This window comes from Schistocerca americana, chromosome 2, assembly GCF_021461395.2.
Source record: "Schistocerca americana isolate TAMUIC-IGC-003095 chromosome 2, iqSchAmer2.1, whole genome shotgun sequence".
Classification (NCBI taxonomy): domain Eukaryota; kingdom Metazoa; phylum Arthropoda; class Insecta; order Orthoptera; family Acrididae; genus Schistocerca; species Schistocerca americana.
This window is the reverse complement of record NC_060120.1, coordinates 129398434-129420907: the sequence shown is the minus strand read 5'-3', so window position 1 is coordinate 129420907 and position 22474 is coordinate 129398434. Positions and strand designations below refer to the sequence as shown.

The window sequence follows — 22474 nt, the reverse complement described above, 5'->3', positions numbered from 1 at the left end:
TGATGAAATTTCACACGTAAAAAGAAAATATTTTGTAATGTTTTCGAACTTCCACTGAAATGAGTGTGAATCCTGAATCTTCCTGGTGATGCTGACAAAGTCTTATGAATTTATTTGTGAAAGTATAGATACTGGAAATTAAAATGTCCTGTGATGCCTCTCCTGCTCCAAGTCGACCCGTTTGACGTCCTACCCCCCTTAAGACGTTCATCCCATCGGAAGACGAGACCGTCTATTGCTGTTCCATTGGATGCAGTAGGCTGTTGACGGATCCACACCCACACCTACACCAACCCTTGCACTTCCTCGTTCGGCCGAAACCGACGTCTACGCAGGTCTTTCTTCAGATCGCCAAAGATGCGAAAATCACACGGTGAAAGATTCTGGCCATATTGAGGACCTTGCACTATTTTACAGCGAACTCGCTGAATCATCCGATTGGCAGTATGAGGACGGAATGCTTCGTCCGACAGCATTCGTGGGCGTTTTGATTTTACGGCGCGTCGCAGTTTCTGCAAAGTGCCTTCATAGGGTTCAAATGGTTCAAATGGCTCTGAGCACTATGGGACTTAACTTCTGAGGTCATCAGTCCCCCAGAGCTTAGAACTACTTAAACCTAACTAACCTAAGGACATCACAAACATCCACGCCCGAGACAGGATTCGAACCTGCGACCGTAGCGGTCGTGTAGTTCCAGACTGTAGCGCCTAGAACCGCTCGGCCATGTCTTCATAGGGCTGCGCATTGATTGTCGTTCCACGCTCGAGGAACTTGACGGCAGAGGGCCCCTGCAGTCGATGGAGGTGATCGTGACCTTATCGGAACTTGTATGAACAGCTTTGGATTTCTTTGGCGGGGAAGATGTGGGATGTTTCGGCTGCTGGCTTTGCCTTTTGCCCTCGGCCTGTCTGTTGCTCGATAATGCCCGCCTCCACACTGCCAATCGGACGAAGGCTACGCTCCGGCGATTTGGTTGGGAAACACGGCAAAACCTCCGTACTGGCCGGATCTTTCACCGCGTGATTTTCACATCTTTAGTGACCTTAAGAAAGACCTGGATGGATGTCGGTTTCAGCTGGACGAGGAAGTGCAAGGGTGAGTGCGATTGTGGATCCGTCAGCGGCCGACATTGTTCTACGAAACAGGAATTCATTGTCACGTCTCCCAATGGTATAAATATCTTAAATCGTGTAGTGATTACCTTTGAACGGACCCATTACATGGTTCCGTTGTGGCGGGTGTTCAGTTTTCATTTTACTGCCCTCCTACTTTCCAAACAAAACAATATGCAGACTTTGTCTCCCCCAAGTCATCTATCATTGGGAAAAGTATGACGCAGGAAGGAGTAAAACCATCAAGTTCCATTATCTCGAAATTTGTGTTTTGTCACTACGCCTACTGGAAAACATTTTCTATTTATCCAAAGATGTTTCGGCGTCTACGTGTCACTTCCTGTTTGTGGATCTAAATTTTCTACAAAAACTTTATACAAAGTTCATTTTTTTTTTCCCCAGGGAGAAATTGAGGCTAACGGGAGACGAGACATTGATATCGATATCGAAACCTGTTTGGTTTTTCAGAAAAAATAAATACATTAAGATTTGTAGAAAGTTGTATTTAAGAACCCAAATGTAATTCGCAAACACTGTATTGTCCTTACTGTTGTTAGTATGAAGTTGCTAGTTGTGTGTATTGGTGTGTACCACTGTAGAATTACTACGTGGCCGTGGAATTGTGATAATTTAACTGCATGCGGAAAGGCCCTCTAGTACAGAATTATCTCGAATAATTATGTTGTAGGTGGTGTACACGTTTCTGTGTACTATTCACACACTCCTACAGTACAATCATACAGTCAAAGTCCGGTTGATCTGAAATTATACTTTAGATTTCTCCGCAAAATAAATTTCGGAATGTCGTCGTTAATTCCTGCTAAAGCAGTAAAGTAAGTAACCTGCAGGAGTTTAAAATAAACTGTATATATTCAGTCATATATATTTCTGAAACTAGCCGCACACGATACAGAACACGTAAAAAATGTAAACAGGAGCCTCCAGCCCCAGCAAGACGACTTTCATGTGTGTGTGTGAATTCCTAAGGGACCAAACTGCTGAGGTCATAGGTTCCTAGACTTACACACTACTTAAACTAACTTATGCTAAGAACAACACACGCACCCACCCACGCCCGAGGGAGGACTCGAACCTCCGGCGGGAGAGGCCGCGCAATCAATGACATGGCGCCTCTAACCGCGCGGCCGACTTTCATGGTCGCAGCTTGATTTTTCGAGGTGGCTCTTCATCACTACCCGGGTAACCTCTCTTCCCTTCTGCTGCATGGGAGAACTGGTCAAGACCGGCATCACTATTATTGGCACGAAGTGCCTTCCGTCATGGATCGCACAGTCGCTTGCCGAGTATGTATGCAGCTGTAAGGAGTGACTACGGAAGACAACTCCGCAAAGAAATATTCCGTTAGAGATAGCTCGCCTACCGTGCCCTATCAGCAGCTAGAGCAGCAGGTGTGTATCAGTGAGACGTACTGAGAAGCCGCGGCGCTGACTTTCTTCCGGAGAGGGGACTGACTAATCGCCGCTGCGAACGCCCACGCCAGGCGACCCGGCACAGGAACTTCGCGTCGTGGTGCTGTTTCAAGGCGAGCAGTCAGCCAAGCGCTGCGCGACGCTGCGCAGAGCCAGAGAAGGGAGGCGTTTCTTGTCCCACGCCACAGTCACGGCCGGTGCACCTGCGTGGGGGACAAGGAGCCGCATTCGCCTCTCGTCTTACAGGAGTCAAACAGGGCTAATAAAATCGATGCAACGCATTAAATGCCTTTTTTCCACTATACGAGGTTGCTTACGAAAACCTCGAGGTAATATAGATAAACTGCACATAACACTAAAAAAAGACATACAACGAAGAGGCAAAGGTCCCGAGTTCGAGTCTCGGTCGGGCACACAGTTTTAATCTGCCAGGAAGTTTCATATCAGCGCACACTCCGCTGCAGAGTGAAAATCTCATTCTGGAAACATCCCCTAGGCTGTGGCTAAGCCATGTCTCCGCAATATCCTTTCTTTCAGGAGTGCTAGTTCTGCAAGGTTCGCAGGAGAGCTTCTGTAAAGTTTGGAAGGTAGGAGACGAGGTACTGGCAGAAGTAAGGCTGTGAGTACCGGGCGTGAGTCGTGCTTCGGTAGCTCAGTTGGTAGAGCACTTGCCCGCGAAAGGCAAAGGTCCCGAGTTCGAGTCTCGGTCGGGCACACAGTTTCAATCTGCCAGGAAGTTTCATATCAGCGCACACTCCGCTGCAGAGTGAAAATCTCATTCTGGAAACGAAGAAATTATCTGAATGGGACGGAAATCGCTAGCTGCGATGTACATGTGCAGACAAACAAACGATTATGGTTTCAGAAAAACTGGGTGATTTCTTCGAAAGAATGAGTTTCACAAACTAAGCAAATCAAGAACGCGTTGGTCCATCTCTGACCCTTATGCAAGTAGTTCTTCGGCTTGGTATAGATTGACAGAGTTGTTGGATCTCGTCCGAGGGATATCGTGCCAAATTCTGTCTAACTGGCGCGTTGGGTCGTCAAAATCCCGAGGTGGTTGGAGAGCCCTGCCCGTAAAGCTCCAAACGTTCTCAACTGGGCAGAGATCCGGCGACCTTGCCGGCCAAGGAAGGGAAAGGGTTTGACAAGCACGAATATAAACGGTAGAATCTCTTACCGTGTGCGGCCGAACATTATCTTGCTGAAGTGTAAGGCAGGATGGCTTGTGAGGAAATGCAACAAAACAGGACGTAAGGCTGTGCTGTGTGGGTGCCGCAGATGACAACCTAAGGGACCCTGCAGTGAAACGAAATGGTACACCAGACCATCACTCCTGGTTGTCGGGTGGTATGTCGGGCGACAGACAGCATTGTACCTCACCACTGTACAGGCGTCTCCAGACACGTCTTCGGCGTGGAATCCCGTTCACTGTAGTAGAACTGTCTTCGGTGGTGAGTCCCGCTTCGAACTGAGCTTCAACGACCACAAAAGGTGCGTCTGGAGACGCCGTGAACAGTGGTGGTATACCAAACTGACCGTAGCCCGCAATACGATCCGACAACCAGTAGCGGTTACCTGGAGTGCTATTTCTTTTGATAGTAGGGTCCCTTTGATTGCCAATCGAGGCAACCACAGAGAACAGCGGTACGTCGACGATATTGTATGCCCTGTTTCGTTGCCCTTCATGGTAAGCCATTCTGGGCTAACATTTCCGCAAGATAACGCCCGCCCGCACACGGTGAGAGATTCTACTGCTTGTCTTCGCGCTTGTCGAACGCTAGCTTAGCCAACAACGTCGCCGGGTTTCTCCCCAATTGAGAACGTTTGGAGCAGTATGGCCAGAGCTCTCCAACCACCTCGGGATTTTGACCATCCAACGAGACAATTAGACAGAATTTGGCACTATATCCCTGAGGAGGATATTCAACAACTCTTTCAATCAATGCGAAGCCAAATAGCTGCTTGCATAAGGGCCAGAGGTGACCAACCCGTTATAAACTTGCTCAGTTTGTGAAGCTCTTTCTCTTCAAAAACTCATCCCACTTTTGTAACATTGTAATAATTTCTTTATCTGTACACGCACATCACGTCTACCAATTTCCGTCCCATTCCGAAAATTCCGTCGAGGTGTGCAATTTTATTTTGGCCTTAGAGTGTGTTTCATTTACGACGTAATGCCCATGACGTTTAATGCACGCATTCCACAGCTTCGGTAGTGCATGTATACATCGTGAGAGGGACTCTTTTGGTTCTGAATGGTTCAAATGGCTCTGAGCACTATGGGACTCAACTGCTGTGGTCATCAGTCCCCTAGAACTTAAAACTACTTAAACCTAACTAACCTAAGGACATCACACACACCCATGCCCGAGGCAGGATTCGAACCTGCCACCGTAGCAGCAGCGCGGCTCCGGACTGGAGCGCCTCGAACCGCACGGCCACCGCGGCCGGCTTTGGTTCTGAATGCAGCCACAAGCGCACCGCGGTTTTCACCTTTTCATGGCTTCTGAAACGCTTACCCCCCAGCGCTCTTTGAGCCGTCCAAACTTAAGAACGTTATTAGGAGTGAGTGTTCGAGACAAATGGCATATCCCGTGTTGTAGCAACAGCTGAACGGGCAGTACGGGGTACGAGCATTGTAAAGTCAGAAATTATAAAATGTGGTATACGCACTATAAACGAAAGAAATAATATTATGTTCGCCTGCCCTAACTGGTGGCGCACGGCTGATCAGGAAATTAATTATTTTGAATTTTTGCAATAAAAGATAATTTCTGAATTAACAGATAAGGCGGCATGTTCATCGTTTGCCGTATTTAAAATGATCACTGAATTCTCGCCTCATAACTGCCGTTCCACATAAGGTCTAATACACCACACGCTATGTATCTGTAACTAGTCTGAAGTCTTGTTAAAACCGTCAGTTCCAAAACTGACAATTTCTGAATGGCATGGAATGCCATGTGGTATATGATATAATATTTTAACACTGATTTTTTTTAATACTCCAGAGCATACAAATAGCTTTGTATTAAGATGACTGTGTTCCACCAGAAACTAAGAACGAGTGGGCTTTTAAAATGGCCGTAATTAATTTACATTGTCAGTATCTGCAAGGAGTCATATTCCCCGCTATAGATTAATCTGCGTCATTATGTAGTCTCTAGTCATAGCTAGAGTTAACGCGAATTTTCTAATATTTCATAATTCTTTTACTGCTGTTTGTACGGCGAAGATGATTCGGTAGCAAATCTGAGTATCAGTTACTGGTCACTGTCACTTTCCATGCAGTCCTCTAAAATCACCCCTTTAAACATCCCAAAAGAGCGTGAGCCCAACTTCTCCTGCGGAACTCTGTGTTACGGCGCCATTCGTTAGCCGATATTCTCGTTTCAGGCTGATGGCAGAGTACACAGGGTCATCTCCTGTAGCAGTTCTGTTGAGATATCCATTATCTTCGACCTGAAAACGACGCACGAGTTCCTTACAGGCATCAGCGAGACAATCGCCCAATTCAGCAGTCAACCATGTTTCGGACACTACCGAATCGCAGCACTTCATGTACAACACTGTGTGAACCAACACTAATATTCGGAACAGTAGCTGTTTCGTCTATGTCAATACAAGTGTTTTATTTCGCGAGCTCTTCAACTGCGGCCGTGTTTCCGTTCATCACTACTCCGAGTGCCTAGTCCGAGCGAGGAGAGGCTTCCACTGAAGTCAGCTCTTGGCCTCTTCGCTTGACGAGTTAACTGTGTAACGTATTTAAATACGTTTAGTTTTATACAAAAATTACTCGTTGTAAGTTTAGTTTTATATAGACATTACTTGTTTCGTTGTCTTCCAACTACGCTGATGCATCTTCAGAAACTTTACGCAGAAGTTGGTTCGATTTGTAGTTTAGTATCACAGTATCCTACCTCTCTCTCTCTCTCTCTCTCTCTCTCTCTCTCTCTCTCACTCGCAACAGATCATCTGAAGATGACATGGTAATAATCTGAAACGGTAATTTCATTATTTGCATGACCTGAGGCACAAATATATAATAAAAAATTTAAGAAATAGTAACAGTCAGTAACTAATTTTATGTTCGTGTTCTATAAATGGCTCTGTAACGTAAAAATACATTTATCAGTTCGGGAAACTACAGATACACATGTGAAAAAAGTAGTAAATGACTAAATTCTTTCTACATTATTCTTTTACTGTATTTTCAGCAATGAAAACCTATGATAAAACTTGGACCAAAAATGTGTGAGTTAAGAGCAAAAAACATCTGATCGAATCAAATGGCTACCAAAACATTAATACTAACAGATAGAATAATGAAGATTATATTTCAGACCAATACAGATATCAAAATCAACCAACATTACTTATCATTAATTCAGTATCCTTATATTTTGTCCGAAAAATGTTTTCTTACAGAAGTGTAACGAAAACATAGATGTTGCACAACAAATTTCAAGCATAGTCTAAAACGGGATATGCATAAAATAAAATACACTCCAAATCAAACTCTGGTTACAATGCATAAGTGTAGAGATCGCACCTAGGTGCATGTAAGTTGGATTGATAACTCCAGGCGGGTTAGGGCAGCCTCAGCGTCTATGATTTGTAGGCAATAAAAAGGGTTGACTGGAAAGGAAATGTCGAGACAGTTATTCAAAAATTGACATAAACCTATATGCACTCGTTTGAGAGTGCTTGAGAATAGCTACTGTCACTTGTGGGAAATTCCGACATGAGACACGACCAACTCGTGAGAAATCGAAAAATGAATGCCATTCTAAACACTTCTGGAATGTTAGGACTAAAGCTACATAGCCTCGTTCGGTTCATGAGATGAGGTCGTGATTCTCAATTGGGGCGCAAATTTAATTTATATCCTGCCTTGACTGTGTGTGATGTAGAAAAAGTATACAGTACAGTAAATTGTAGTTTTTGTTAGACTACGATATTGCTTAATTCATCACAGTCTTTTGCAGCCTTAACTTCAGGTCTACAGGAAAATAATACTTCTGTCTTGGCTTCATTTTACGACACTGTTTCCGGAGAAATTTCTTGGGGTGGGAAAAACAGGAAACAACTGTGGTAATTATTCTTTTCAATTATACATAGTAAAATAATCAGTAAGGCATCACGCTTTCCGTTGAAAGCAAACAATGGATAAGATTTGTACTGTATGTACTGGTTGTTACTAGCGTCCGGACTCGTCTGTCTGCAGTTAAAGGCCGCGAATCAAAATAGTACCGCTCTGAATCTAGTGCCAAGATTTTAGGTTTAAACTGCCAGTCTAGCTGAAAACTCGTCCAACGACATTTTAGTTTACTATCAACGCGTCCGCTTACCTCGATCCGTGAACTTGGTCTCTGGAACGTATCGCAGTCTCATTCCTCAACAACATGCTTACTGTATCGTTATGAGGAGATATTTACAGCTAAAGCGTTTAGGCGCCTTGCAGTTTGACAGTCCCAATTTACGCCACTATGCTTTATTTTCGCCATTCACGTCACCGGATTTAAGCGCAAACACGAATACTTCTCTATGTGAAATCAAAAATAATTGTGTGTTCGTGGAGCAATGGAGTGTCAACTCTTTTCATAATTAAACGGTATGGAAGTTGTAATCCTTCTGGAAGGGTGTAAAATAAAATTATTTGTGTCTACATTACGCCCACTGCGTGCCATCGTAGACATGAGGGTTTTCGTGCAATTTGTTGTGATCATGTGGATTCTGAACGACGCAGTTAGAAACGTTTCACTCGGTCGTTAGGAGCAATTACTCCTCGTCTTGAGCAACTTTACTGAAAGCTGTGTTTTCGTCGTTAATGACTGCTACCGGAAAAAGAGTTGTTCTCTCACAGCAAATTAAACTGCATGATGTGAAGTGTCACTGTCTTTGACTCGGCTTCAAAGGAGCAAATGGATTACCAGATGCTATCTGCCTATCCGTAGGCGCTAGATGATTCACGTTTAATGTGTTAGCATCTAGGCCAGATGGAGCTAAAGAGGAAATCAACTTCCTGGTTAAAACTAACTAGATACTAGAGAGCCCAGAAAGGAAGAAAAACCATACTTGTTGGTGTCGTGCAAAACGATATGGAAACTCTGCTTTCTTCCAATATTTTATCACATTCTAACACCTCACGTGTAAAGATGGCGAGAAATAAATTTACGTCCCCAGACATAAATCAAGTTATTTGCCATGAAAATTTTAGTTTCGTATTTCTCTACCGAACTCAGCTTTAATTTTTTTTTAAATATTTGCAGACGCAGAAATCTCGCTTTGTTCTCGAAGTGAAAAAATTTTCAAATTATTGGTTATATTCTTCTGTGAGTGTTCTTTCTTCATTCCACCGAGGGTTATTTTAGTGCCAGGCATAAGCATCGCTGTAATAGCCATTTCCATTCACCCATGCATACATATTTTCAGCCACAGCGAAGCTGTCAGAAACTGAAAGGTTTGTCAGAACACCATACTACTTCTGTAGGCAAGACGTGGTATCCCTTTATCATCCCACAACCACAGAAACGCCACTCACTGCCTGTGGTTAGGGAAACCAGCACTTCCACCTGCAATCTGAACTACGGATTCAACTAATGTGTCTCTTATGTAGGAGACTACCAAAGATATAAACAGTGTCCAGGTCGTTTGTTGTTCTATGTCACTCAAACGTATTGTGAATAAACGTTGGGAATAGTACAAATCGCACGGTGTGCACTAATCTTTCTCTTATCGACCGATGGAACGTCGTGTTGCATTACTGGTTAATTTTTGCAACGTAATGTTGTTTAGAATAAAAGAATGACAGAGCTTAAAACATGGTGCCAGGAGGAGCATGTTTCTGCAGAACAGCATCACGGAGGTTGCACTGCTAAGACAACCGTCCCAGTGGTCTATCAACTGTCACGTTTCTTCACTTCACAACGAGACACAGAAGATATTTGGGATTTACTACACGATACTGACATAAGTCTCGTGCTCCACCATACTTGACGGGCAGATTCTTCCACCTCCAAGATATGCTTCATTTGCAAAGATGAGTTTCGGTTTGTTATATACATTTATACTGAAAATGCCTGGAGAATTGAAACAGTGTGCTGGACCATGCCCCTAACCTGCAACCTTTGCCTTTCGTGGTAAATGCTCTACTGACTGAACCACATACATACATTTTATAAAGCTCTCCAGACCCGACTCACGACTGAGGTTGCCAGAGTAAACCGACAAATTTACCGACCGTTGCCTGACGAAAGGATCTGTTGAGTTGAGGGTGAACACAATGAAACGCTTAGTAAACACTACATTATTATTTATTATTGCTTGTTACAGCTTTCAACAAATTTTTCATTCTTTTAATTTTTTGGTAAAACTAATTGCATGTTGCAAACTTCAAATTACAACGAATGCACAATTCTGCCTCTACCATATCGACACTCAGTTTGTTTCTACCGTCAGACCATAAATTATTCCTGTGACTGAAGATTATTTCCACACAGGCATTGCTTCATTGAAACACCATAATTATTTTGATGATTTTGTAAATCAATAAATAAATTCGTTACATGAATGGAATTCTAAAAATGAGTGGAACTCTAAAAATACCGAACCCCTCCATAGCACCGAACACGGGGCTGAAATACCGAACAGTTCGGCGAAAGACCGAACACCTGGCAACCCAGCTCACGACCTGCCCTCACAACTTTACTTCCGCCACTGTCTCATCTCCTATCTGCATACGTTGCGGGACTAGCCCTCCTGGCTTATTTGTGGTATTCTCTATGCCTTTTTTGCTCAGTTCCGCACCGCAAAATTCGGAAATTTTATGTAAATAGGACTTTCTCCCGTGTCAGTGTATTGTGTTTGTGAAACTGCCAAACTGTATAGCGACTTGTGTTTCACGATAAGACATATAGGTCACCCTATGACTTGTAGGCTTAGTCTGTGGTCAGGCTGGAGGAAGACAAGGACATAGTATCTTCAGCTTCACGTTGTTTAGGAAAGCACAGTGGTTTTCAAATAAACCTTGTCTGTGGCCACAGATTTACATTTTTCGAATGACGGGTTTACTAGAAAGACGAAAGCTAAACATCTCAAAGTATACAGCAAATGATATACATATGCAGACTGAAGTAACACACGAAAATTGGTACCAAGGATGGGATTCGAACCCGGGTCTCGGGCTCATTATCACATGCGACACCCACTACGCCACCCTGGCACAATGTCTTTGCACAACACCACGGACCACCCCACCACGATCCCTCCTCAATGCAAATTCCCATTCACGCCTCACCCCACTTGGTATTCCCGTCACACTCTAATCTCGGCCTTGGTAAGAATTTTCATTCGCCGCTTCAGTCTGCATATATACATCATAGATGTCTGTGACTTGAAAAGGTCCCTGCAACGATAGTTTCATATGGAGCAAATAGTTTGACTTTCAGAGTTAATCTTAATTGGTGGATTTACATTCTATTATAGAGTTAAAACGGACATTCACAAATATCAGTCTCCTAAGTCAATATACAGTAGTTCCCCCTCGCTTTTACCAGTCATTATATAATAATGAGTAAGTACCATTATCAAAAGTTGCGCCTCATTGTCCAGCCTTCGCAGTACAGCGCCTGCGCACATGTGGCGTTTTCCGACTAATTCTCGGGACAGGTCAGTCCCCAGTATGTCCCAGATCCATTCAAGCAGCCGCAGCTGAGAGGAACAAAAGCAAATCTCCACAAAGGACGTTAGGCAGGAATGCGGGAGGGGAAGGTTGCAGCTTTCTCGGAACCGTGGCCTCCCAAGTACGTTGCTCTCTGCGGATAATCGTGCAACTCTTGACGGCAGAATAGCTCCCCAGGAAATGTCTCTACAATCTACCTGATAAAAAGTGGGGGAGAAATCCTTAAAATTCCGTCACCCGAGTGCTGTCCCCCCATTACTTTGCGTGAATTAGCTATTATTATTTGGCAAGAAGTTATTTAGGCAGAAGTAAAAATATTTCTCGAAAGGTCACTTAATAATTTTCTTATCACAGACGAAATTTCTTGCGTTCAGGTAAGATCACTGTTCCTGTGACAAACTCGCCTACAAACTTAAGCTAATATCATTCCTTTATGTGATGCAAACAACCAATATTCGTCATCCAGCTGTCAAAGGACCTGAAGTGCATGCCAAAGTCCACCTTGAATCTAGAGAGTTATTTCGTATATGTGTTCACCGTATTTTAGTATCACTTCCAAACCCGTGAAATTTTATAAGGTACTAAATTGAACTCATTTCCTGATAATATAACAGCCATAAACTGTCCCAGCGCAGTAAGCAAAGATGTGTCTTCGCCCCAGATGTGTGTCAGTGACTGTCAGCTATAACGCAAATAGTAAGGACAGCGCTGAGTTTATGGTCCTCCCACATCCAGCAAGGCATACAATAATTCACATTGCTTTATTTGCTGCACATCAACATCTGGTCATCCTATGACATTTATTACTCACGAGCTTAGATACCTTACCATATTATTATATTTGACTAGATTGTTTTGTGCATACGGAAGAGACACATCTAGGAGTTATCCATTTGCATCAAGTTTCATGTTTAGAACATGAAGGTGGGAACATGTTTAAACGTGGCAAAAAAATTCCGTTGACCGCATTGTCAATATATCACATTGTCCGACATTTCAGCCACCTGCAACAGCGGCCGGGGGGGGGGGGGGGGGGGGGGGTCGGACAGTTTTATATATTGACATTGCGGTCAACGGCCCAGAAGAATTTTATAGACAGTGCCAACGGCCGCGGAAGCTTACACTTACATGTTTGTACTTACAATTTGTAGCAAACAATCAAACGAACTGTCTAAACGGTAATCCTTTCACCATCTGCCATATTTTATATTCTTGTGGATACACTATAGCAGTTTCCGATTTGTGGCCATTGTCAAGTGATTCATCGTTGTCTTTTCGAAATTAGTTACACTGCATGTCATAGTAAAGGTTAAAAACATCATATTCCTTATTTGACGGTGTACGGACAGTCACCTAAATGCGGCAAATTTGGTACATTAGAGTACCAAGAGAAAGTACCATGTACATTGTCAACTGTTTGTCACCAGGTCCAAAAACTGTTGCCACCCAAATAGTACATTCGTTTCGTATTCTAATATACCATAAAAGTGACACTGACATGACTAGGTGTCCTTGTATGCTTAAATTAGTAATGAGATGTTCGTGTCAATGTAACTAATTTTGAAAGAACAATAATGAATCAACTGACAAAGGCTATAAAGCCGAAACTGCAATAGTGTATCCAGAAGGAAATAACATTCAAAGGGCGAAAGCATATCTTTCGCACAATGTTGCGTGACTGACTCATAATAAGAAAACCAATCAACTAAAATAACATTAATAACTTCGTAATCGCTGAGTTTGGCTAGAAAGGTCTTTGATCTTTGCGTGATGTTTCCACTATCGAACTGTTGAGAACCAAAATTAAGAACGGACTAAGTACAAGGATTATAAGTTTAATAGTGGCAACTATTTATTTACAACTCGTACAAAATAGATACGTGTTTCACAGTTTTCCTGACCTTCAAAGTAGTCACCAGAATTGTGTATACCACGCTGCCAGCGATGTGGAAGTCGTAGGATACTCTTCGCAGTGCCAGTTGTGTTGACAGTTCGAGCGGCGCGGCCTATTGCCCGGCGAATTTCTAGCCGTTCTGAAGCAAATACCGTGAAGTATTTCCTTCAGTTTAGAAATCGAGTTGAACTCACGAGGGCTTAAGTCAGGGGAGTGCAGTAGGTCGTCTAGCACTTAGCAACCCCATCAGTCAAACAAATCTGTAACAGCTTGCACTGTACGCGCTTGAGCATTGTCCTGCAAAATGATGGTCGGGTTCTGCAGAAAGTGTCATCACTTCTGTCTCTCTGCTGTTCATTTTTGGAACACAAACTACGACCAACTTAGAGACAGAAGTGATGTCACTTTCTGCAGGACTTGACCATCATTTTGCAGCACAATGCTCAAGCACGGACAGTGCAAGCTGTTACTGATTTGTTTGACTGAAGCGGGTGCTAAGTGCTATACCACCTACCACACTCCCCTGACTTAAGCCCTCGTGAGTTCAGCTCGATTTCTAAACTGAAGGAAACACTTCAGGGCATTCGCTTCAGAACTGCTACAAATTCGTCGGGCAATAGACCGCGTCGCTCGAACTGTCAACACAACTGGCACTGCTAAGAGTATCCTACGACTTCCACATCGCTGGCAGCGTGGTATACACAATTCTGGTGACTACTTTGAAGGTCAGTAAAACTGTGAAACACGTATCTATTTTGTACGAGCTATAAATAAATAGTTGCCACTATTGAAGTTCCAACTCTCGCATTAGATACATTTGATTAAAGTTAACGGATCAAGTACTAAAGTGATCAAAAGTAGTAGAAACGTGGACAGTGACATGCTAAATCCTGCGTAAATTCTTCTGAAAGCTCGATGATGGAACGCAAAATGTACGGTATATTTTTATAAAAGATCCACTTGCCTGTGGTGATTCGGAAGGAATGTGTCCGAATATGTAAAGTTTATTAAAAGCATGCTCAATTAACTTGACAAAATCTACGGTTTCGGCTGCTCTGGCGTTGTTGGCAATCAGTTTACAATGATCTTAGCCAATAGGGTGGTAGTGTACAGTAGCCAGTGAGGCTCGCTGAGTCAGATGATTTCTTTTGGCAGAAGATGCGAATTGATTATATTAGTTTTCGTTTTGGAGAGCTCCTGAATAACTTTTGCTGATCTGGTTATTGTGATTTTTGAGGTTGGTTACTGATTTTCGTGTTTCCCTGTTGACTGAAAAAAAAAAACTACTACATGTACTGACAGACTGACCTGTTGCGATTCCTGAGGGCTAGGTTGCGACAATCTGATTTGTGAGTTGGCGAAGCCAACGAATCTCGACACGAAAATACGATTGCCATTATACACTGATGTTTAGCGTAGCTAGAGATATACATTCGTCATTGCAATGACCTTCTTGTATGCCTTATTTCCGAGTTTGCCGAAATTTCCGACGATGTGGTTACAGTTAACATAACAATAAAATACCAGCTAAGTTTCTTTACGAACCATAGGAAATTATGAGCAAGCGTTCTGACTGGCTATCGATAGCCGACTCGTGATTCGTCGTATTCCGTTCCCGTCGTTCAACAAGCGAATCGTTACCAACATCGGCACACGACGCAGGCTGCGGTCACTGTAAGCGCACTTTTAGCAAATTTACAAGTAGTCAACCAGCCAGCAATGAGCCTAGTTGCATAGTTGATACTTTCTTAAGAATAACTGCCCGGCTCTGTTGGGCATGGAAGTATTCTGTTTCATGATTGATGTACTACTTATAAAGATGAATAAATTCGATAGTCTTCAGCAATCTGATCACCGTTCGTTGGTAAGACAGCATTTTACTGAATACCTGGCTCGACACTGATTCGATTATTTTCAGTAATCTTGTGCCCACAACCCTTTGCAGCACTATGTACAAGTGAACAGAAAATAAAGAGTATTATTTATCCCCCAGTGGACACCGTAAGATGGCTTGCGGGGGACAGATATAGATACAGAGCCAGAGCAGCATATGCCTAACGGTAGCGGCTTCACTGCACCTGTCTGTTTTTCGGGGAAATTTGGGGAAAGGGTGGAAGGAAACAGGCAGAGTTATTTTGTGCTCAGGAAAAGTAAATACTATGAAAATAAGCATATTTCGTAGACTGAACTATTCCTTCTGTAGAAATAACGGAAGAGTAAAGAGAAAATACGGCCTGGACATATTACGCCCCAGACCATTCCAGAATTTCGTTATCCTTAAGGTTCACAATCTATCCCCACACGGCAAGAACGTCAGCTCTCTGAACTCAGTTGTTCTTTAACCATACTCCCAACTGGTTCGCTTTAGCACATGCGGGCACGAGTACTGTTTTGTTTCGTACGTGCGCCCCCTATGGAACGTATTATGTCCTGTATCACTGATGAGACGATTGTTTACATATTACGTAATAAGAACTACAGAACCGTTCGTGAGTACACAAAGCTGAATGAAGGACAGGCCACATCATTCATCCCCTGATTATTTGTTTACTCGCCATTTAAAACACAGCTATCATGACTGAGCCACTTGCTGGTTCAGTTCGAGGTTAAATGTACGTCATATAGGAAATGTAGTCGGAGATGATCGTACAGCCCGAAGCGGAAGAAGCAATAGCGATTGTAAACACCATAGCGGCCAGTTGTGTATTTTGCGTTGTCATATTTGCCCCATTTCGTCTGGATCACGCTTCTCATGGCAGATGTTTAGTAATTATGGGACTAGTGCAGCAGGGGATACAACCCGTCGGCTTTGGACAATGACGTCACAAGTGGCCAATCGAGAAGCGATTCTTCTAAGTGTTGTAGCTCCCTTCAGTGGCTGATAAGTGTTTTTTGACTTTTTTAAAAAAAAATCTCACGAGATAGAATAAACAGATCCACTTTATTAAGCAATCAGTAAAAAAACTAAACTGAAACATAACACCAAAAGCGAAAATGGTAAAGTGCTCTCTGGCGGCTTGTGACGTCCTTGTCCAAAGCCGACGGGTTGTATCCCCTGCTGCACTAGACCCGTAATTATCACTACAGTGTCGATAAAAACCGAAATGAAAATACTGTTTATATGGAGAAGACTGATACCTTTCTAGACATACATAAACACCGACCAATTGGCTCAAACTGCGTATGGAAACAATTTCAGTTAAGAAGTAAACCACTGCAGAATGAAATTAGTCAGACAGTGTTGATGAAATACAGTTCATGTGTATTAATACAAAACATTCAGCTTTTAGAGCAATGGAACTGGGTTACCACTAAATATCAGAAAAATGTGTATCCACTACTGTAATATACCTGCTTCTGTCCTATTTGAGGATGCTTCGCACTATTCTCAACATTATTTAGGAGGTTAAATCCTCATTTGGGTTTGAAGCACTTTTAGTAGCCATGTTTGCAGTCAAAACTGTTGGATTTCAGGTCTGTCTGATATGGGCTTATATAAACAAGAAGTTGGTTGTATAAAAAACCCGACTTTGCAAGTGGGTGTACACAAAAAAGCGTTAGTTTGCAAAACAGGTGGATCTGAAATCCAATGAAGTTTAATTACTGTAGCCTTCATTCAGGACAATTGATGTTATGATTACAACAAAACAGAAAGGAAACGACACTGGCCTGCTCGTTGCGAAAGCTACCTTCTCCTCAATTCCAGAGACCCTACACCGTCTACGCTTAGTCATGCAGAACTTTGAGGTAATGTTCTATTCCATGCTAGCGAACCTGGTATCCCTTGGAACTGTGTCAGGACGAAAATTTTGGCTCCTCATTGCGACTTCGCCCATTTTGAAAGTGGAACTCGAAATTATAATAAATGATACAAAATATGAATGAAAAAGACTTCTTTATTTTCGTTTTTGGGTTTCATTGTTTCAGTTTTTTAAAAGCTTTGCACGCAATTACGAAACTTCAGAATATACATTTTTCTTTTTTGCATACTGTGTGGTAAGAGTATAAACTGCTTTGTCGAACTACGAGATCGTGATATAAGGCCAACATACAGTTGACTATGCGATAAACACACTAATCGTAAATAAATTACAACGTATGTGAATGACTAACTTTGATTCGCTTAAAATGAATAGGTATGTCGGTGGGGTTCCTTGCTATAATGGGTATGAGCGAGGCCCGTCCACCTGCCAAACATGTGAGAATAGTAGCTTCAACAACATTATTTCGCATAGTCTTAATCAGCACGGTATTCAGACGATTCGTATGAGTTTGTAGCACTCTAATCATACGTCAGTCAACGATAAATACGACTTTCCCAATATACAGGACTGCTAATAAAAGCGACTGCGAGGAAGAATGCATAACAGCACATTGTTGTGTATCCAATATTTGTTTATTTTTATGTATACGGAGATACAATATATACATGGGGAAAAGAATTTGTCTCATGCTTTAAATGCCCTTCTATCGAGTTAAAACTGTCAGAAACTGCAATAGCACATTTTCACAGCACACTACAACTCTTTCTGTTTCGCAGTCGGTTTTGGCAGAAACCTGTACACTGTTGTTTACAAAAATATGTAGCTTATGTCCGCCCAGATGTTTATGAGTATAGTGTGAGAATTTGATGTAAATCGATCAAGTACTTTTCGAGATCTTTGCTAACAACGCTTCCCCTCTACATATTAGTAGAGGGTATAGATGGTATTTACTGCACACACACACACACACACACACACACACACACACACACACACACACACATACAGGCGCGCTAACGCACGCAAGAGATGTGCACGCACACGCACGCGTACACATATACACACACACACACACGAGAAACAACGCATACGGAACGCTCCCAGCTACAGACATATGGAACACCGCCCGGCTACACATGTATGGTGCATTGCAAAGCCGCTCAGCTGACGCGAGCCGCTGGGACAACCTTGAGCGGAAGGCGGTAGGCCTACTCACCTCGGCGACGGACTTCTTACAGAACTCGTTGAGCGAGTGGATCCAGACGTTGAGGATTTCGTTGACGATGACGAGGTCGGTGTAGAGCCAGTAGAAGATGTCGTTCACCCACTGCACACACTCACTGTCGGGCCCGGTGGCGATGGGCGGCGGAGCGACGGAGGGCCGCAGCGGGCCGGCGGACGCGGCTCCAGAGCCCTTCTTCGTGGACAGCCTCTTGCGGACGGGCGGCGTGGGCGGGACGGCGGCGGCGCGCGGCGGCACCACCACCGGCTTGGGGTGCGCTTCCTTGGCTTCGTCGCTCGCGGCGACGGCGGAAGCTGCGGCGGAGACGGCGGCCGCCGGCTTATCGGCCGCGGCGCCGGCCGGCGCGCTCAGGAAGCGGCCGTACACGTACCTGCCGATAGCCAGCACGCACAGGCCGAAGATCATCCAGCCGAACATGAGCATCGCCACCGTATCCATGGTCGTATCGCCGCCGCCTTCGAAGCTACAGATCAGGTCGTCGATTCTGTCCGCGAGGTCGGCCATACTGCCCCATAGCTGCGACAGCCAGTTCCAAATTGGCTCGAGAATGAGATCAGCCATGTCTATTAATAGGCGAGCGGGGCGCGCGTTGAAAATAGACGCCTCCCGGGGCGGCGGGGCGAGATCGAGTTTCGGCAGCGGTGGCGGCGGCGGGCGGGCTGGCGGCCGTGTGCCAAGCCGCGCCGAGGCGCGCGCCGCCGAGCCGCGCCGCGCCACCGCAGCGCCGCCCGCGGCCGACGGGCCAACTCGCTCGCCGGCTGACAGTTGGTGCACACGTGCTCGCCTGCCTGACGCTGTCACTTCCACGAGCGTGCAACCGTGTCACCGGCAAAATAAAGCTCTATTCGTGCTCTCCTCGGTACATTCTACTACAACAACATCCCTCTGCAAATTAATGTACAGGGTGGCGCATTTAGCAGTAGCCCGCCTCCTCTTTGAATGCAATAATAAATAAAAAAAGAATAAATAAATTAACAGCTATATGCAGTAATCGATTTTTATCATTCGTCTGCAAGCATTTCAGTTTATTTCATTGGTGTAATTAGACGTTTCTCTTTGCAGTCTGCAAAATGACTTTCTACACTACTGGCCATTAAAACTGCTACACCACCAGGGGCGGCGGTAAGGGGCGGGGGGGGGGGGGGGGGTTCGCTATAGCCCCCCCCCCCCTTAATGGAGTACCATTTTATATTGGATAAAATGACTTCAGAAATCAGCGAATATATTACTTCAACAGATTCAATCTTTTTTTTAATAATTATGTAGCAATATGGGTTGCAATGTATTTCAAACACATTTTAACAAAAGAATAAGAGCGGCAAACAGCTTACTATCTAAACCAATAAATATCATTTAACTTAAAATGGGCGTCTTATTATTTATTAATATCCACTGGATGTACATTAATGTACCACTTACAATAATCATGAAAGCTAAATATGCCAGGTATGCCTACCAACACTTAAATTACTAACCCCAGACAAAAACTTGAAAATCGCCGGACATCTGGGTCAAATCGTATTATTTTCCCGGGCACATACATTCTGTAGACGCGTTGTAGTGCTGGCAACGCCAGCGGGTGCGCGCTACCTACCGACCAGTAGATATAAACTACAAACGAGAGTTACAGGAATTTGTGAAAGCGCATTATAGGGACGTTCATGTTGAAACATAGTACGCGTTTGTAGTAAGGAATATGATCGTAAATTAAGACTGTTTTAATACAGCTCAATCAGTAGAAGGCAAATGATATTTAAATTATTCAGTTGTCTCGCGAGTGGGGCAACGTCGCGGTGTATACGATCGCCAATTGTAGGCGGCTTCTCATTATCTCAATAAAGAAGTAAGGAAAATACAGGGTGTTCCAAAACAATCTTTACAACTTTGATCATATATATTTCAGAAACGTGTTAAAAGGTGATGTTTCATTTATATATACATAAATTTAAAGGGCAGCCTCTGATATTAAATTTTAAAAACCAACCAAAAATTGATATGATAACCGAAAAGTCCGAAAGAGAAAGTAAATTAAATAACTCAAACACGGAAACTGAGTGTAAAATTCGTATAACGGCTGCAACCGAGCGAAGAAACCGACTGCACGAAGAAACAATCGACTGACCAATCGATTGTTAAAAACAGTCAATTGTCCTTTCAACGCTTCCACGTGCTGTCAGCGAACACTTGTTTTCCGAGTACGATTGTTGATATTACTGAAGTGTGTAACTGAGCAGTGTGACCGAATCATGCGTCGAGAAGTGTCAATTTTTTTCTGAAATAATAGTGTATTAGAGATTGGAGTGAGCGTTTAAAGACGTTGCTGCAATGAATGGCAAGCTAACGGATTATTTTGGCAAACCTGAGCGTATGGCCATAACTCTCGTAAGGAATCTGAAGCTTGAACTGGAACCGTCACAGGCATGTGCATCTAGAGACTACAATTCCGACAACACAAAACAATTGGTAAGAGTCATATCTTCTTAATTTTAAATAACACTTCCTTCATGTTACTGAAATTTTTTACTACTAGTTATTAGTTTAATTATGTAGGATTAGCGCTATTATGTTTAATCGATAACTAATGATAAGAATACGACTGCTTGAAAACATAAAAAGTGAGGTCAACTTTTAAAGATGCCTTTCGTCTATAAGGAGGTAAAATATTTTCTGCACAAACCAGCATTATTTAATTATTTTGTACTGAAAAATAACACTTTATAGTTGTATTTTTTTTTACTAAAGCTGGCCATGCGTATTTTTGGTATTAATAATATCGACAAAATTTGTAAGATGTGAGATGGTGGTTGTTTATTCTATGACTGAGGACACAACTGTGCTGTAATGACATTTGTTTAATGTTGCAAACTTTTCAGAGATATACACGCTTTTACACAGTTTACAATGTGACAATGTTAAGGCAATTGTGAAAATGATGCATCCTCAACGTACAGGCGTCAATGAATGCGGATTGGAGGGGCATGTGGTCAGCACACCGCTCTCCCGACCGTATGGCAATTTACGAGACCGGAGCCACTACTTCTCAATCAAGTAGCTCCTCAGTTTGCCTCGCAAGGACTGAGTGCACCACGCTTGCCAACAGTGCTCTGCAGACCAAATGGTCACCCGTCCAAGTGCTAGCCCAGCCCGACAGCGCTGAGCTTCGGTGATCTGACGGGAACCGATGTTACCACTGCGTCAAGGCCATTGGTTAACTGACCAACGCTAGCGTAGCATGTCATTCTCAACGGAGAGAAGTCTTCCGAAGTAAGAGTGATTTCAGGTGTCACTCAGGGGACTGTCGTAGGGCCGTTGCTATTCACAATATACATAAATGACCTTGTGGATGACATCGGACGTTCACTGAGCCTTTTTGCGGATGATGCTGTGGTTTATCGAGAGGTTGTAACAATGGAATATTGCACTGAAATGCAGGAGGATCTGCAGCGAATTGACGCATGGTGCAGGGAACGGCAATTGAATCTCAATGTAGACAAGTGTAATGTGCTGCGAATACACAGAAAGATAGATCCCTTATGAGTTAGCTACAATATAGCAGGTCAGCAACTGGAAGCAGTTCATTCCATAAATTATCTGGGAGTACGCATTAGGAGTGATTTAAAATGGAATGATCATATAAAATTGATCGTCGGTAAAGCAGATGCCAGACTTAAATTCATTGGAACAATTCTAAGGAAATGCAATCCGAAAACAAAGGAAGTAGGTTACAGTACGCTTGTTCGCCCACTGCTTGAATATTGCTCACCAGTGTGGGATCCGTACCAGATAGGGTTGGTAGTAGAGGTAGAGAAGATCCAACGCAGAGCAGCGCGCTTCGTTACAGGATCATTTAGTAATCGCGAAAGCGTTACGGAGATGATAGATAAACTCCAGTGGAAGACTCTGCAGGAAAGACGCTCAGTAGCTCAGTACGGGCTTTTGTTGAAGTTTCGAGAACATACCTTCACCGAGGAGTCAAGCAGTATATTGTTCCCTCCTACGTATATCTCGCGAAGAGACCACGAGGATGAGCCCACACAGAGGCATACCGACAATCCTTCTTTCCACGAACAATACGGGACTGGAATAGAAGGGAGAACCGATAGAGGTACTCAAGGTACCCTCCGCCACACGCCGTCAGGTGGCTTGCGGAGTATGGATGTAGATGTAGATGTAGAAAAGAAAGTGAACTTTTCAGGGATGGGAAAACTTCACTGAAAATTGTGCAGAAAAGTACTGGTTTCCGTTACAAAGCACTAGACTTTCGGAAAAGTCCTGTTAAAAAAGGCGCATACTGTTACGACTCGAAGCATGTTCTTGCACAAAGTTGTGGGCAAGGACATTCATT

The 22474-nt window shown here is 43.5% G+C and overlaps 1 protein-coding gene across 5 annotated transcripts in view; it reads right to left on the bottom strand.

Annotated features, from left to right (window-relative positions):
• Positions 1–18787, bottom strand: part of LOC124596504 (phospholipid transfer protein C2CD2L) — a 575969-nt gene extending 557182 nt beyond the window's left edge. For all 5 annotated transcript variants that reach the window (XM_047135664.1, XM_047135662.1, XM_047135663.1 and 2 more), the window contains exon 1: positions 18103–18787. In XM_047135664.1, the coding sequence (XP_046991620.1) occupies positions 18103–18690 (588 nt within the window). In that variant the 5' untranslated portion in view covers positions 18691–18787. The remainder of the gene's footprint in view (positions 1–18102) is intronic.
• Between the last annotated feature and the right edge of the window lie 3687 nt (positions 18788–22474).